This window comes from Eubalaena glacialis, chromosome 5, assembly GCF_028564815.1.
Source record: "Eubalaena glacialis isolate mEubGla1 chromosome 5, mEubGla1.1.hap2.+ XY, whole genome shotgun sequence".
NCBI classification, from domain to species: Eukaryota; Metazoa; Chordata; class Mammalia; order Artiodactyla; family Balaenidae; genus Eubalaena; species Eubalaena glacialis.
In genome coordinates this window covers 108,038,827-108,057,039 of record NC_083720.1, presented here as the reverse complement: position 1 = coordinate 108,057,039, position 18,213 = coordinate 108,038,827, and the positions used below count along the sequence as shown (strand labels likewise).

General features: G+C 35.8%; 1 protein-coding gene across 8 annotated transcripts in view; it reads right to left on the bottom strand.

Moving 5' to 3' along the window:
• The window catches only part of ARHGAP24 (Rho GTPase activating protein 24), a 521,847-nt gene that overhangs the window by 13,083 nt on the left and 490,551 nt on the right, over positions 1-18,213 (bottom strand). For all 8 annotated transcript variants that reach the window (XR_009701126.1, XM_061192471.1, XM_061192470.1 and 5 more), the window contains 3 exons: positions 17,242-17,374; positions 16,552-16,625; positions 13,436-13,557 (listed from right to left, as the gene is read on the bottom strand). Coding sequence is in view for 7 of the 8 variants with exons in the window: in XM_061192471.1 (XP_061048454.1) it covers positions 13,436-13,557; positions 16,552-16,625; positions 17,242-17,374 (329 nt within the window). In the remaining variant the exon portion in view is untranslated. The remainder of the gene's footprint in view (positions 1-13,435; positions 13,558-16,551; positions 16,626-17,241; positions 17,375-18,213) is intronic.

Here is an 18,213-nt window from a genome sequence, read left to right as displayed (position 1 = left end):
TCAAGGCATTTTAAGTGACATTAGCCAAAATGGTGTAATAAAGACAGACCTACAAGAATCTTCTCCTCCATAAAAGCAACTGACAAAAATATTCTGAATCATCATTTTCAGAACTTTGGAAATTAAATAAAGGCTTGTTGTAATCTGGAGAGTGTTTATTAAAAAAAAAAAATCATTGAATCTTGGTAAAGAACAGCAAACACTGTGGTATTTTAACTCATCCTATTCCTATCCTCCTCTCTGCAGTGGCCTTGAAAACCAACAGCCCACAATCACAGTGGGACCAGCAGTCTGGCAGCCACTGGAATGGGAAAAGCAGGGTTGGAAATCCTTCAAAGTCCCATTCCCAAAGAATTGTCATTATTTTACTTGTTTGGTGGTTCCCTGGAAGACGCCACTCAAGAGGCTTGTCTTCATTTTATCTGACTAAGAATTTGACCAGAGTTAGCAAGACTTTTCTCAAGGCCATTTGTCAAAAACAATTAGGGGCTCTTTCATTTAAAATCATGTTTGCCTGAAGCAAGTGGATAACAGTTGAAGACAAACAATAGGCTAAATAAAAAGCTTAGAAGGAAAATCTGAGGAAAGAGATTTCCTTAGGAGGTGTTGAAAAGCTCTCCTTTATTCCTGAGAATTTAGAAGATTACATGCCTGCTTAGGGTTCTGTGCATGCCTAGGGCTATATGCATGCTCAGGAAAGAACCGAGAAGTTCCCAAGCTCTCACCTCTGACTGATCTTGAGGCTCTGCACAAAAAGGATCTGAATGCTAAAGCAGAGTTGTAACCTGCCTGGCTGAGTGTTGAAAGTTTGCCCCAACACGCACACAGAGTGTCTTGGTAAAGACTGGGAGACTTATTAGCTATAGTCTTTTAATCTTTGTTCAATCCCTAGCTGACAACTAAGTAAGCCAAGCAGAGACTTCAGTGGCCACGGATGACAAATAATATAGACTTTAGAGAATTAGTTCAGAAAACTCACTAAAAAACCAAACAACAAACAGCAACAACAACAAAGGGAGGGTAAGAATCTGATATCCAGAGTTCCCATATTATTATATTATTAAAAAATGTGCAGTTTTCAAAAAATAATGCTACATGCAAAAAATAAACAAAGCATGGCCCATATACAAGGGAAAAAAAAAAAAAAAAAAAACAGACTCTGAGGAAACCCAGACACTGTACTCACTGGTCAGACTTTAAATTTGCTATTTTAAATGTTTTCTAATAAATGAAGGAACCAAAGGAAAGTGATAACAATGTTTCACCAAATATCAATAAAGAGCTTGAAAGTATAGAAAAGAATCAAATAGATATTCTGGAGTTGAAAGGTACAATAACTCAAATGAAAAGAATAAGTAGAGGGAATCAACAGCAGACTTGAGCAGGCAGAAGAAAGAATCAGCATACCTGAAGACAACTGTGGTTACCCAGTCTGAGGAACAGAAGGAAGAGGAATAAAGACAAATGAGCAGAGCCTCAGAGACCTGTGGGACACCATCAAGCATACTAGCATAGGCGTAATGGTATCCCAGGAGGAGAGTAGAAAGAGAAATGAGCAGAAAGAATATTTGAAGAAATAGTTGCTGGAATTTGATGAAATTTGATGAAAAAATATGAGTCTACACATTCAAGAAGCTCATCAAATTCCAAGCAAGCTAAATGCAAAAGGATCCAGACCTAGACCCATCATAGTCAAACTGTCTTAAACCAAAGACAAAGAGAGAACCTTGAGAACAGCAAGAGATAACCAACTCATGTACAATGGATTCTCAATAAGATTATCAGCTGATTTTTCATCATTCTTATTGCCAGAATTACATTATCCAGCAAACCTAGGCTTCAAAAATGAGGGACAAATAAGACATTCCTAGCTGAGAGAATTTGCCACTAGCAAATCTGCTCTACAAGAAATATCAATGCTTCAGGGCATTTTAAACAAAGAGAAGACCTTCAAGAAAGAAAATAATTCTCTTACACAAATGAAAATGCTAAGGTTCTCATTTGATCCTCATATTTCTATTATTCACTGTAAAGTATGATTAGAAATCAATACCTTACAAGTTTCAGATACTAAAAATAACTCAGACAACAGTGGATAGAAAGGCTAACCTATCATAAAAAGCAGTAATATTCTTTCTAAAAATTGGTGGATTTATCAGGTTTTATGGCATGTTAGCCAAAATCTCAAAATATATTTTCACATATTCCTCACTGACTTACATGCTGGGCTGTTCCCACCCCTTAAAATAGGCCACCACCACTAACTGGGCTTCTAAAGTAGTTTCACAAATTTAGGTGTCCCAATCCCCTAAGAATCTTTGTAAAAATTTTATTCATGTACCCACAATAAAGCAGTGTAGGCTCATGAAAGCATTAATCATCTTTGCTTTGGCTTGAACTATATTAATGTGGTGTGTTAACTGTGTTTCTTTTATCATGTTGATAAAAGCTCCTAAGAGTAGTCTCTGATAAATAAATACAGGGAAACAAATTTTAGTTAGTAAAGGTAATATTATTTAAAATACTTAAATAAATTTGGTGAAGAAAATGATAAGTGCTGTTGACAATGCAGATATCTACTGAAATAGCTGCTAGTAGCTGTCAGAGAGTAGAAGCCTGACTTGGAATGAGGCCACTCATTAGCTTAAAGCAACACCTGGGCAGGATTTGGCTCTGAATATAATTCAAATTCTGAATAGGAAAATATGTGTTATATTCATCTATATCCTGCACACTTCTGTAATGATTCAAAACTTCTAACATATTTAGATTAGGAATCTGCAGTGTGTTAGGTCTGATGCTGGCCAGTGCTGCTCAAACATTAATGTTCATACAAATTATCTGGAGATTCTGTTAAAATGTAAATACTGAGTGGGGCATGAGATTTTACATTTCTAACCAGCCCCCAGATGACACCAGCAATAACAGAATAGTAGCACTGGCAGAGCATAGAGGACCCACCACAGACAGACCTTCTGAATCAGAATTTCAGCAATATTCCTAGATGATTCCTGTGTGTATTAGAGTTTGTGAAACTGTGTTAGGTAGAAATGTTTCACTTACATCTTCTAAATTTTCTCAGAAGGCTGTGAGATAGGACTTAACATTTTTCAGATGAGAAAATTGAGGTTCAGAGAGGTTACAGTTTTGCCCAGGGACACACAGATGATAAGTGACCAGGGTGAAATATGATACTTCATCTTCTCACTCCAAATCATGTACTTGTCCAACTATATTTCAGCTGTTGGATTTATTTATTTACTTATTTATTTATTATTGGAGTAAAATTGCTTTACAATGTTGTTAGTTTCTGCTGTACAATGAAGTGAATCAGCTATATGTATACCCTCCCTCTTGGACCTCCCCCCCACCTCCACCATGCCACCCATCTAGGTCATCACAGAGCACCGAACTGAGCTCCCTGTGCTATACAGCAGGTTCCCGCTAGCTATCTATTTTATGTAGTGTATTTATCTCAAACCTAATCTCCCAATTCGTCCCACCCTCCCCTTCCCCCCGGTGTCCATATGTCCATTCTCTATGTCTGCATCTCTATTCCTGCCTTACAAATAGGTTCATCTGTACCATTTTTCTAGATTCCACATATATGCGTTAATATACGATATTTGTTTTTCTCTTTCTGGCTTACTTCACTCTGTATGACAGACTCTAGGTCCATCCACATCTCTACAAATGACCCAATTTCGTCCCTTTTTATGGCTGAGTAATATTCCATTGTTTATATGTACCACATTTTCTTTTTCCATTCATCTACTGTTGGACATTTAGGTTGTTTCCATGTCCTGGCTATTGTAAATAGTGCTGCAGTGAACACTGGGGTAAATGTGTCCTTTTGAATTATGGTTTTCTCATGGTATATGCCCAGTAGTGGGATTGCTAGGTCACATGGTAGCTCTCTTTTTAGTTTTTTAAGGAACCTCCATACTGTTCTCCATAGTGGCTCTATCAATTTACATTCCCACCAACAGTGCAAAAGGGTTCCCTTTTCTCCACACCCTCTCCAGCATTTATTGTTTGTAGACTGTTTGATGATGGCCATTCTGACCAGTGTGAGGTGATACCTCATGGTAGTTTTTATTTGCTGCACTAATAATTATTTGCATCACTAATAATTAGTGATGTTGAGCATCTTTTCATGTGCCTCTTGGCCATCTGTATGTCTTCTTTGGTGAAATGTCTATTTAGGTCTTCTGCCCCTTTTTTAATTGGGTTTTCTGTTTTTTTGATATTGAGCTCCATGAACTGTTTATATATTTTGGAGATTACTCCTTTGTCCATTGCTTCATTTGCAAATATTTTCTCCCATTCTGAGGGTTATCTTTTCATCTTGTTTATGGTTTTCTTTGCTGTGCTAAAAATTTAAGTTTAATTAGGTCCTATTTGTTTATTTTTGTTTTTATTTTCATTACTCTAGGAGGTGGGTCAAAAAAGATCTTGCTGTGGTTTATGTCAAAGAGTGCTTTTCTTATGTTTTCCTCTAAGAGTTTTATAGTGTCTGGTCTTATATTTAGGTCTGTAATCCATTTGGAGTTTATTTTTATGTATGATGTTAGATATGACAAAAATAGAAAATTACAGACCAATATCACTGATGAACATAGATGCAAAAATCCTCAACAAAAAACTAGCCAACAGAATCCAACAACAAATTAAAAGGATCATACACCATGATCAAGTGGAATTTATCCCAGGAATGCAAGGATTCTTCAATATATGCAAATCAATCAATGTGATACACCATATTAACAAATTAGGGAATAAAAACCATACGATCATCTCAATAGATGCAGAAAAAGCTTTTGACAAAATTCAACACCCAAAAGCACAGGGAGGTCAACTCGATGCTTTGTGACCACCTAGAGGGATGGGATAGGGAGGGTGAGAGGAAGACGCAAGAGGGAGGGGATATGGGGATATATGTATACATATAGCTGATTCACTTTGTTATACAGCAGAAACTAACACAACATTGTAAAGCAATTATACTCCAATAAAGATGTCCAAAAAAAAGACTCTACAGAAAATGAGCATAGAGGGAACCTACCTCAACATAATAAAAGCTATATATGACAAACCCACAGCAAATACTCAATGGTGAAAAACTGAAAGCATTTCCAATAAGATCATGAACAAGACAAGGATGTCCACTCTCACCCCTCTTATTCAACATAGTTTTGGAAGTCCTAGCCATGGCAATCAGAGAAGAAAAAGAAATAAAAGGGAATTCAGCACCACCAACCCAGCTTTACAACAAATGCTAGAGGAACTTCTCTAGGCAGGAAACACAAGAGAAGGAAAAGACCTACAATAACAAACACAAAACAATTAAGAAAATCGTAATAGGAACATATATATCGATAATTACCTTAAATGTAAATGGATTAAATGCCCCAACCAAAAGACATAGACTGGCTGAATGGATAGAAAAACAAGACCTGTATATATGCTGTCTACAAGAGACCACTTCAGACCTAGGGACAGATACAGACTGAAAGTGAGGGGATGGAAAAAGATATTCCATGCAAATGGAAATCTAAAGAAAGCTGGAGTAGCCATTCTCATATCAGACAAAATAGACTTTAAAATAAAGACTATTACAAGACACAAAGAAGGACACTACATAATGATCAAGGGATCAATGCAAGAAGAAGATATAACAATTGTAAATATTTATGCACCCAACAGAGGAGCACCTCAATACATAAGGCAAATACTAACAGCCATAAAAGGGGAAATCGACAGTAACACAATCATAATAGGGGACTTTAACACCCCACTTTCACCAAAGGACAGATCATCCAAAATGAAAATAAATAAGGAAACACAAGCTTTAAATGATACATTAAACAACACGGACTTAATTGATATTTATAGGACATTCCATCCAAAAACAACAGAATAAACTTTCTTCTCAAGTGCTCATGGAACATTCTCCAGGATAGATCATATTTGGGTCACAAATCAAGCCTTGGTAAATTAAAGAAAATTGAAATCGTATCAAGTATCTTTTCTGACCACAAAGCTATGAGAGTAGATATCAATTACAGGAAAAAATCTGTAAAAAATACAAACACATGGAGGCTAAACAATACACTACTTAATAACCAAGAGATCACAGAAGAAATCAAAGAGGAACTCCAAAAATACCTAGAAACAAATGACAATGGAGACAAGATGACCATAAACCTATGGGATGCAGCAAAAGCAGTTCTAAGAGGGAAGTTTATAGCAATACAATCCTACCTTAAGAAATAGGAAACATCTCAAATAAACAAACTAACCTTGCACCTACAGCAATTAGAGAAAGAAGAACAAAAAAACCCCAAAGTTAGCAGAAGGAAAGAAATCATAAAGATCAGATCAGAAATAAATGAAAAAGAAATGAAGGAAATGATAGCAAAGATCAGTAAAACTAAAAGCTGGTTCTTTGAGAAGCTAAACAAAATTGATAAACCATTAGCCAGATCATCAAAAAAAAAAAAAAGGGGAGAAGACTCAAATCAATAGAATTAGAAATGAAAAAGAAGTAACAACTGACACTGCAGAAATACAAAGGATCATGAGAGATTACTACAAGCAACTTTATACCAATAAAATGGACAACCTGGAAGAAATGGACAAATTCTTAGAAATGCACAACCTGCCAAGACTGAACCAGGAAGAAATAGAAAATCTGAACAGACCAATCACAAGCACTGAAATTGAAACTGTGATTAAAAATCTTCCAACAAACAAAAGCCCAGGACCAGTTGGCTTCACAGGTGAATTCTACCAAACATTTAGAGAAGAGCTAACACCTATCCTTCTGAAACTCTTCCAAAATATAGCAGAGGGAGGAACACTCCCAAACTCATTGTACGAGGCAACCATCACCCTGATACCAAAACGAGAAAAAGATGTCACAAAGAAAACTACAGGCTAATATCACTGATGAACATAGATGCAAAAATCCTCAACAAAATACTAGCAAACAGAATCCAACAGCACATTAAAAGGATCATACACCATGATCAAGTGGGGTTTATTCCAGGAATGCAAGCTTTCTTCAATATATGCAAATCAATCAATGTGATACACCATATTAACAAATTGAAGGAGAAAAACCATATGATCATCTCAATAGATGCAGAGAAAACTTTTGACAAAATTCAACGCCCATTTATGATAAAAACCCTGCAGAAAGTAGGCATAGAGGGAACTTTCCTGGACATAATAAAGGCCATATATGACAAACCCACAGCCAACATAATCCTCAATGGTGAAAAACTGAAACCATTTCCATTAAGATCAGGAAGAAGACAAGGTTGCCCACTCTCACCACTATTATTCAACATAGTTTTGGAAGTTTTAGCCACAGCAATCAGAGACGAAAAAGAAATAAAAGGAATCCAAATCAGAAAAGAAGAAGTAAAGCTGTCACTGTTTGCAGATGACATGATACTATACATAGAGAATCCTAAAGATGCTACCAGAAAACTACTAGAGCTAATCAATGAATTTGGTAAAGTAGCAGGATACAAAGTTAATGCACAGAAATCTCTGGCATTCCTATACACTAATGATGAAAAATCTGAAAGTGAAATTAAGAAAACACTCCCATTTACCATTGCAACAATAAGAATAAAATATCTAGGAATAAACCTACCTAAGGAGACAAAAGACCTGTATGCAGAAAATTATAAGACACTGATGAAAGAAATTAAAGATGATACAAATAGATGGAGAGATATACCATGTCCTTGGATTGGAAGAATCAACATTGTGAAAATGACTATACTACCCAAAGCAATCTACAGATTGAATGCAATCCCTATCAAACTACCACTGGCATTTTTCACAGAACTAGAACAAAAAATTTCACAATTTGTATGGAAACACAAAAGACCCCGAATAGCCAAAGCAATGTTGAGAACGAAAAATGGAGCTGGAGGAATCAGGCTCCCTGACTTCAGATTATACTGCAAAGCTACAGTAATCAAGACAGTATGGTACTGGCACAAAAACAGAAATATAGATCAATGGAACAGGATAGAAAGCCCGGAGATAAACCCACGCACATATGGTCACCTTATCTTTTATAAAGGAGGCAAGAATATACAGTGGAGAAAAGACAGCCTCTTCAATAAGTGGTGCTGGGAAAACCGGACAGGTATATGTAAAAGTATGAAATTAGAACCCTCCTTAACACCATACACAAAAATGAACTCAAAATGGATTAAAGACCTGAATGTAAGGCCAGACACTCTCAAACTCTTAGAGGAAAACATAGGCAGAACACTCTATGACATAAAACACAGCAAGATCCTTTTTGACCCACCTCCTAGAGAAATGGAAGTAAAAACAAAATGGGACCTAATGAAACTTAAAAGCTTTTGCACAGCAAAGGAAACCATAAACAAGATGAAAAGACAACCCTGAGAATGGGAAAAAATATTGCAAATGAAGCAACTGACAAAGGATTAATCTCCAAAATTTACAAGCAGCTCATGCAGCTCAATATCAAAAAAACAAACAACCCAATCCAAAAATAGGCAGAAGACCTAAATAGACGTTTCTCTAGAGAAGATATACAGATTGCCAACAAACACATGAAAGAATGCTCAACATCATTAATCATTAGAGAAATGCAAATCAGAAGTACAATGAGATATCACCTCACACCGGTCAGAATAGCCATCATCAAAAAATCTACAAACAATAAATGCTGGAGAGGGTGTGGGGAAGAGGGAACCCTCTTGCACTGCTGGTGGGAATGTAAACTGATACAGCCACTATGGAGAACAGTATGGAGGTTCCTTAAAAAACTAAAAATAGAACTACCATACGACCCAGCAATCCCACTACTGGGCATATACCCTGAGAAAACCATAATTCAAAAAGAGATGTGTACCACAATGTTCATTGCAGCACTATTTACAATCGCCAGGACACGGAAGCAACCTAAGTGTCCATTGACAGATGAATGGATAAAGAAGATGTGGCCCATATATACAATGGAATATTACTCAGCCATATAAAGAAATGAAATTGAGTTATTTGTGGTGAGGTGGATGGACCTAGAGTCTGTCATACAGAGTGAAGTAAGTCAGAAAGAGAAAAACAAATACCGTATGCTAACACATATATATGGAATCTAAAAAAAAAAAATGGTTATGAAGAACCTAGGGGCAGGATGGGAATAAAGATGCAGACCTACTACAGAATGGACTTGAGGACACGGGGAGGGGGAACGGTAAGCTGGGACGAAGTGAGAGAGCGGCAAGGACTTATATATACTACCAAATGTAAAATAGGTAGTGGGAAGCAGCTGCATAGCACAGGGAGATCAGCTCTGTGCTTTGTGACCACCTAGAGGGGTGGGATAGGGAGGGTGGGAGGGAGGGAGACACAAGAGGGAAGAAATATGGGGATATATGTATATGTATAGTTGATTCACTTTGTTATAAAGCAGAAACTAACACACCATTGTAAAGCAATTATATTCCAATAAAGATGTTAAAAAAAAAAAGAAATAAAAGGAATGCAAATTGGAGAAGAAGAAGTACAACAGTCACTGTTTGCAGGTGACATGATACTACACATAGAGAACCCTAAAGATGCCACCAGAAAACTACTAGAGCTAATCAATGAATTTGGTAAAATTGCAGGATACAAAATTAATGCACAGAAATCTCTGGCATTCCTATACACTAACAATGAAAAATCAGAAAGAGAACTTAGGAAACAATCCCATTTACCATTGCAACAAAAAGAATAAACTACCTAGGGATAAACCTACCTTAGGAGGCAAAAGACTTGTACTCAGAAAACTATAAAACACTGATGAAAGAAATCAAAGATGACATGAACAGATGGAGAAATATACCACATTCTTGGACTGGAAGAATGAATATTGTGAAAATGACTATACTACCCAAAGCAATCTACAGATTCAATGCAACCCCTGTCAAACTACCAATGGCATTCTTCACAGAATTAGAACAAAAAATTTTACAATTTGTATGGAAACATAAAAGGCCCCCAATAGCCAAAGCAATCTTGAGAAAGAAAAATGGAGCTGGAGGAATCAGGCTACCTGACTTCAAACTATACTACGGTATAGTTTGGTATCGGTATAAAAACAGAAATATAGATCAGTGGTACGGGATAGAAAGCCTAGAGATAAACTCACACACACATGGTCACCTAATTTATGACAAAGGAGCCAAGAATATACAATGGAGAAAGAGACAGCCTCTTCAATAAGTGGTGGTGGGATAACTGGACAGCTACATGTAAAAGAATGAAAGTAGAACAGCTGCTGGATTTAAAACTGTAGTAATAATAAGTAAATTCGGTGTTGTTCTAAATAAGAAACTAAATAAAAGACAACTATCTACTGAATCATCAATTATGATGGAGTTGTGGAATAAAAAAGACTGAATGAAATTAATGGTATTATATATTTATCTTTTCTCTTTTAGTAACTTCTGCATTTGTCATCCTATTTTCAATGCATGTAGCAGTGAATCTGAAGAAAAGATTTTAGCATCTTTAAAATGACTGTCAACACTGACACCATTATGTACTGTGTTTGAAGACAACTGTTTCACTATTTGCCCATATGACGGATATACTTTCAAACATTAGCAGCCTCTGTCATATATGGCTCTGTCTAGTACTTTGGGAAAATAGAGCTTTCCCCATCACTGGAATATTAACATTTGAAACATCACTGCTTTTTTTTTTTTTTTACATATTAATATAAACAATGTACTTATATTTTTTAAAACAATCAAAGTAGGGAGAAGAGGTGCACTGTTCACATTTTTGCAAATACTTTTAATATTTTTAAGACCTACTTGTAGAAGATAACTGGATTTAATATTTTTAAGACTGGCTTGTAGAAGATAACTGGATTCTCGTATCAGTTATGTATCAATTTAGAAACATCACTGCTTTTTATCACAGTTGTGAACTGTGTGGGGCATTTAATTTATTGAAGAAAGATATCCTCAAGGTCTCCATGATGAAATACGTGAACAACTATGCCAGTGTATACCTGCCACGATTATAGAGTGAGTGTCAGATCCCTAGAGATTTAGAAATATATGTCTATTACCTTGGAAGGCTTTGCTTTCATCTAGTTTCCAGAATAGTAAATGGCAATCATTTCTTGCAAAGGGACTTCCTTTCAATTTTTATAGCCATTTAGGACAGACTAGCCTGGTAGTAATAATGATCTATGTGTCATTATATGCACTATCTTTTTTTCCTTTTTATTCTCCCCTCTCTGTCATTCTCTTCCTTAGAATGCTAATAAGAAACATGAAGCCGAAATAAATGAGGTCAGAATGGTTATAATCACCTGTCCATTCTGAAGAGTCCAAGCAGATTTGGGAGTCCCACTGGACTACATGTTCCAACAATTCCCCAGGCTCATATAATTTTATACAGGTTGAATTTAAATACCATATTATGGGGTACTTTTTTTCATAAGAACTGGATAAGAATTCAATTTTCCTTTGAAGGTACCTAGGCACTTTAAGATACATATGTATGGCAGCATTCTATTGAAATGTAGATTCAGTTTGTATTTTTTGCAATACATTACCTTGTACATGTCTCATTTTGCACATGTACAAGATATCTGTGAGGTATATGATAAATTTGGACAAACGACAGTCCTTTAATCACCACCTAATCATTATATAGATAATTCACTTGTGCCCCTTTGTAGCCAATCCCTTATCCATGGCAACCACTGATTTGCTTTCTGTCACTACAGTTTTTTCTTTTCTAGAATTTCACATAAATGCAATTATACAGTATGAAGTCTTTTGTGTCTAGGCATTATTCACTTAGCATAATGCTTTTGTCATTTATCCATATTGTTATCCATGTATCAGTAGTTCATTCTTTTTATTGCTGAGTAGAATTCCATTTCATGGATGTATCAAAATTTGTTTATCTATTCAATAATTGAAGGACAATTGATCATCTTCAGATTGGAGCTATTATGAATAAAGTTGACATAAACATTGACTATAAGTCTTAAGGGAATATATGTTTTCTTTTTTAGCACACTGCTTTATTTAATTTGGAAAAAATATCTTTAAATTGTGTTGGACTTTTTTTTGCTATAGTTAGGTGTTTGAAGATAAGTTGGATTTTTTTTTACACTTATAGGCTTTATTTTGATCCATGTCCTTTTGAATTGCATAGTTTCTAATGTGAAACCTTTAGAGCAGTTTTAGGTTTTTAACAGTTTTAGATTCCATTGATGAACCAATATTGACACATTATTATTATTATTATTAACTAAAGTCCACAGTTTATATTAGAAATCACTCTTTGTGAGATCTGGGTTTTGACAAATGCATAATATCATGTATTCACCATTACAGTATCATATAGAATAATGTTTCATGGCCCTAAAAATCCTTTGTGCTCCAACTATTCCTCCTTTTCTTCCCCAAACCTCTATTGAATCATTAGTATTTCTTTTAAAAACTTTATATAGAGACTGTAACTTTTAACATTATCACCAAGGTAATACCTTTCTGAGGGCTCGATACAATGTCTCAATGTCAGGGTTTTCTACTCTCGTTGTGGGAAACACAGTTATTTCAAGCTTGCTGTGAGGCCCAGGAATGGCTCATACTACTGATTTCTGGTACTCTCCCCCAGAAAGTAGTATAGAGTCCTCTCATGCAAGCATAAAGCAATTCTTAGGCAAAGACTTGAGGGATACCCTCTGCATATCTCTGAACAATCTCTATGTCTAGTTCTCTCTTTTCTGCTGCTTAATGAGTTTTCCATCCTCTAATCTTACTCTTTCAGCTCAGCAAGACCTGCACATCAGCAGTACTACTGATGGCCACAGGTAAAAAAGCACTCAAGCAGTGAGGCCTGCTGGAAATAAACAGAAGTAACAGTTCATTGTGGAAAAGAATTTGAGGCATTTTGTAATACAGAAAACAAGAATTTCTTCATGTTTCAACCCAAGGTAAATAAGCAGCATTATCTTACAGAGGCCCATATTTTCTGCCTCTTGAAATTCGTCAAATAAAACCAGAATTAATAAAAATACATTAACTTAAAATAGTAACTATTTGAATTTTCTGAAAATTGCATTGGACTCAAAAAGTGAATTAGATTTTTTCCCATTCTTGTGTGATACTTTGCAGATGACTTATGGAAGTTCCATTTATTCTTATAAAACTCCTAAGGAATCATTTGGTAAGTTATGTTTAGTAAACTCCAAAAAAAATGCCTGACTCCCAAAGAGGAGTTTTTGTATTTGAAGAACTTGAGTCCATGAATGGAGTTACCATGGATTCACTTATTTCCCTAGTTTCCTCACAGGAGAATAGGCTCAGGACAACAAAGAGACAGTTCTATTGATGAGGGTATAAGATAATAATTTACTTACCCTCCATAATGGTCAAAGGATCTTCCACTTTGGGGCGCAGGATATTAGGGCCAAAGACAGTGGCCAAGTTCTGCACACTCATTTTGTTAATTCCTGAATAGGACTGTACTTCATCCAAGAACCTGTTGGGTGCAAGAGTATGAACAGAACACAATGGGATCAAACTTGTCAGTGGAAGAAAATGGGTTATAAGGAAATTTATGGAGTGGAGTACGTTCAAAGATGATTATAGACACAAAATTCTTTAGGAATTCAAACATCTCTCTGTCAAATGTGCAGAATGTATATTGCAAATTATTAAGGATCAAACTCATAAGGGATCATATCAAATATCTGCTCTGGCCTGGCTTGGCTTGGTTTCCCTGTCAGTCACAGGGACAAGAGTGTTTGGATAATGCTAATGTGGACTTGAGATTCAAGAATATGAATTTCTTTCCAATCTCTAAATAAAATTTTAAATTTATATATATATTTAATTCAAGAACTATAAATAAGATTGTCTGGTACAATCTCTTATTTCAGAGAGGAGGAATCAACTCTCTTTGTGGAGTAATTTGTGAGCTTCGAATTTATAGTCTATTAAAAAATGAGATCAAACATGGTTTAAAATAAAACCTCAGTTCTACTGATATGGAAAATTGCAAGCACAAATTGTTTTAACTTGTTAGGTGCTAAAGAATTAGAGGCATGAAATAGCCCTTTCCCCAAATGATTTTTTTTTTAAAATATCTTTATTGGAGTATAATTGCTTTACAATGGTGTGTTAGTTTCTGCTTTATAACAAAGTGAATCAGTTATACATATACATATATCTCCATATCTCTTCCCTCTTGTGTCTCCCTCCCTCCCACCCTCCCTATCCCACCCCTCTAGGTGGTCACATAGCACTGAGCTGATCTCCCTGTGCTATGAGGCTGCTTCCCACTATCCCCAAATGATTTTAATAGCAGAGATTGTTTTTGTAATTTTTCAGCTTTTCTTCATTTCCCATCCCCTCTTTGTTTCTACAAGAACTTCTATTAATTCATGGTTTACTAATTGTACTAATGAGACAAAGAAGTGATGAAAAAAATTTTAACCTATTTTATGTGCTATTTAAAATAATATATTTTATTATGTGTCAGTCATGCTAACTTATTAAACTCTCAAAGCATCTCTGTGAGGTAAATACCATTATCTCCATTTTACAGGTTAGACACGTGAGGCACCAGAGAGGTAAGACTCTTCTCCAAGGACACAGAGTTTGCAGAGCTGAGATCTGAATCCAGGTGATCTGATGCTAGAGTCTGAACTCTTGATTACTATACCATGAGTTTTTAAAAAGGTGCCGTTTGGGAATTCCCTGGTGGTCCAGTGGTTAGGACTCCATGCTTTCACTGCCGTTAAGATCCCACAAGCGTGGCCAAAAATAAAAATAAAAAAGTGTCTATTTCCACATGTTCACTACTGTTATACAGCCTAATTATAGCAAGACTGAAGGGCAAAAAGTCAAACTACTATTTCTTATTTGAAATAGCTGAAATTAAAAGTCTGCTTTAAATGTGTTAAGAGAAGTTAAGGTTTTCTATTGTGGAGATAAAGACTTGCAATACTGTTCTCCAAAAAGCCTTTTTCCCTTTTACTTAAGAGACTGTCACCCTTTTCTCATCCACTACAATAGCTTGAATTAGTTCAAAAACTTGGGATGGAACCCTTCTATGTTAATAAATCTATCTTATCAGTGAAACTATTTCTTGCTTTTTCAAATTCTGAAACCTAAGGTCTTGTTTGTTTCCTGAATGCTAACCATCACCAGAAAAAGTATGGCAGGAGGTTCTGGAATTCCTACTCAATTACAGTTGACAATGAACTCCACAGTGTCTGGCGTTAGTCTTAAACTCCATAGTTCCCAGTCAGCTGTACATTTATCTAATCATGATGCAAAAAACACATGTAAATGATGCACTGTACTGAATTAAAATTTTTAATTTTATTTAAAAATGGACTGGGAAGCTATCGTTTAAAATAGTTTACAATGACCTGTAGTGCCAATCATTAATCTCTTTATTTAAATTTAATATGTTTCATGTAAATCAACTATACTCCAATAAAATTTTAAAAAATAAATTTAATATATTTCAATAGCACATACTTGATTTCTTAAATAGGGGCACAGACATGGTACATAGCATCCCTGACATTAAACATGGTCATTGAGAGAGAGCTTTATGAAGCACAATTATTGTTCTAGCAGAATTGAGTTACAATGTTTTTTTCAATGAGTCTTGAGAGAAATGGAAAAAATTAATATTAGCATTCACTATATGTATAGGTATATGAAATTTTAAAATATACTTTAATTTTTAAAACAGCTGTGTGAAATATGTGTTTTCACTACCTTTTTACCTATTAGGATCTTTAGTCTCAAAGAGGATAAGAAAATTGCATAAAGACACGTAAGTAGTCAGTGGTAGAATCTGGACTCCCGGGCAGATCTTTCTCATGCCAGGATACACGCTCCTTCTGTTAAACAATGGTACATGGTACATGTATAAACAACCTGGATGGAAGTTCAAAGCAACATATCTTTAATATGTAGAGGCCAGAGAGACTTCAGAAACAGCAAATTACAAAATCAAACAATTTTAGTGCTCAGAGAAACTTTTGAAATCACCTTGTCAAGGGCTTCCCTGGTGGCGCAGTGGTTAAGAATCCCCCTGCCGATGCAGGGGACACGGGGTCAAGCCCTGGTCTGGGAAGATTCCACATGCCGCGGAGCAACTAAGCCCGTGTGCCACAACTACTGAAGCCCGTGCGCCCTAGATCCCGTGCTCCACAACACGAGAAGCCACCTTGATGAGAAGCCCACGCACCGCAACGAAGAGTAGCCCCCACTAGCCGCAGCTAGAGAAAGCCCACGGGCAGCAACGGAGACCCAACGCAGCCAAAAATAAATAATAAATAAATAAATTTATTTTGAAAAAAAAGAAATCACCTTGTCAAACCTCAGTTTTATAGAGGCCAACACTGGAACTCAGAGCAGTTAAGTGATTTTTATTCACTGTCAAAAGTAAATTAGTGTCAGGCTAAATACAGTCTTCTTAAATTTAGTTTTTTGTCTTTAGGACAATTCTTACCTGCAAATATACTTGAGAAGGTTGTAATTGACCACTGGCAAGCTCTTCACCTGCTTTGCTAATTCTTTAACACCCTGAATATAAAGAAGAGAATAAATGTTATCTAAGTGTTGGCCTTGGAATTAAAGCACATGGAAAATGGGCATACAGCCTTTATTATTATTATATTTTAGTTAGTTTCACATATTACCAGTGAAGGATACTGTCTTGAAAACTTGCCACTATCACAGAGAACATTTCAGAAATATTTTCAAAAGATGTGAAAGCATTTCAAATATCTCTGTAAGCACTATTTGTGGAGAAACATGTTTAAGTGAAGCCCTTTTAACATTTTTAACATTTGTTCACAATTGACTGAAAAGGGAAGATAGCCTTATTTGTAAGAAGGTTGTTTGGGGGAAAGAGTAGCCTTAATATAGTGAGCGTCCTTCCGATTTTTAGCATTTGAGGGCAAAGTGGCAAGGAGTGCTGATTTCATTTATTCATCTGTACTTTTCTTTTTGATCAGAGAGAGGATTAAAAATGGGACCTGCGTTGTGTGTGTAAAATCTAAACATGTGTGATGTCAATACTTAGAATAGTGGAAAACAATCCAAGCATGGGGCAAAGGAAAATTTACAGATTAAAGACTAAGAACACTGACAAAAAACCCAAACAATAGCTTTTTAAGAAATAAATGCATGGACTTACAGCTTCCTCTTCCTTGCTGAGCAGTTTGGCACAAGACAAAAAATCCTCATACTTGGCATAAGGAATAACCGGTTCTGGGAGTTCTCGGAGATACAGTTTAAGAAGTGATGCCACTGTGTGTACATCCGTGTTGCTGTGGAGGTAGAAGTGTAAAGAGTTTCTACGGAGTGAACTTTATACCGTTTGGTTAATTTTTTCATCAAGTATACATCTAAGAGTCAGACTTCTAAATGAGTTGACAATTGAATTAGTCAATCCAGCTTTCAAGAAGCACATGCTTGGGTAACACCTATTAGATGCTACCACAGGTGGAAAAGAGAGGGACCCAGAGAGACACTTGGAATCCTCAGTGTGGTTTGAAAATCTTCAAAAGTGCAAGCATTTTTCTTTTGTGTGTATTTGATGTTAAGCAAAAGTGTTACTTTTCTAAAACAATGAGAATATATACACCAGATTTAAAATAAAATATAATACAATGCACCAAAAAACACCCAATCTACATATGTGTGTCTATATGTATTCAATGTCAAAATTAATTACTTATAGATCCTAACTTCACTTCTTATTCTTTAGAAGACATTGGTGATTGGTTATAGACATCTGAAGTTTAGTACGTTTTAACTTTTTAAGAAAAACTCACTTTGAAGATGATTGATCTCAGAATGATTGCTTGTCTGATATTCTAAGATAGTTGGTGAACCTTACAGTCTTCTAGAAAGAGAAGGGAAGTGCTACAAAAATAAACACTGAAAACTTAACGTGTCCTTTGTGTAAAATTTATGTTTACTCTCTGCTGAATACCAGAGTGATAGGATAATTTACTGAAATATTAATTTATATTTTGTTCTCTGTATCTCTCTGTTAATCCATGAAGATGGCTGACAGTAGAGGCAGGAGGAGGCAGTTCGTTTGGGTTTGTTTTGTTTTGCTTTGCTTTGTTTTTGGGGTGAGGAACAAGAGCGTGGGAAGGAG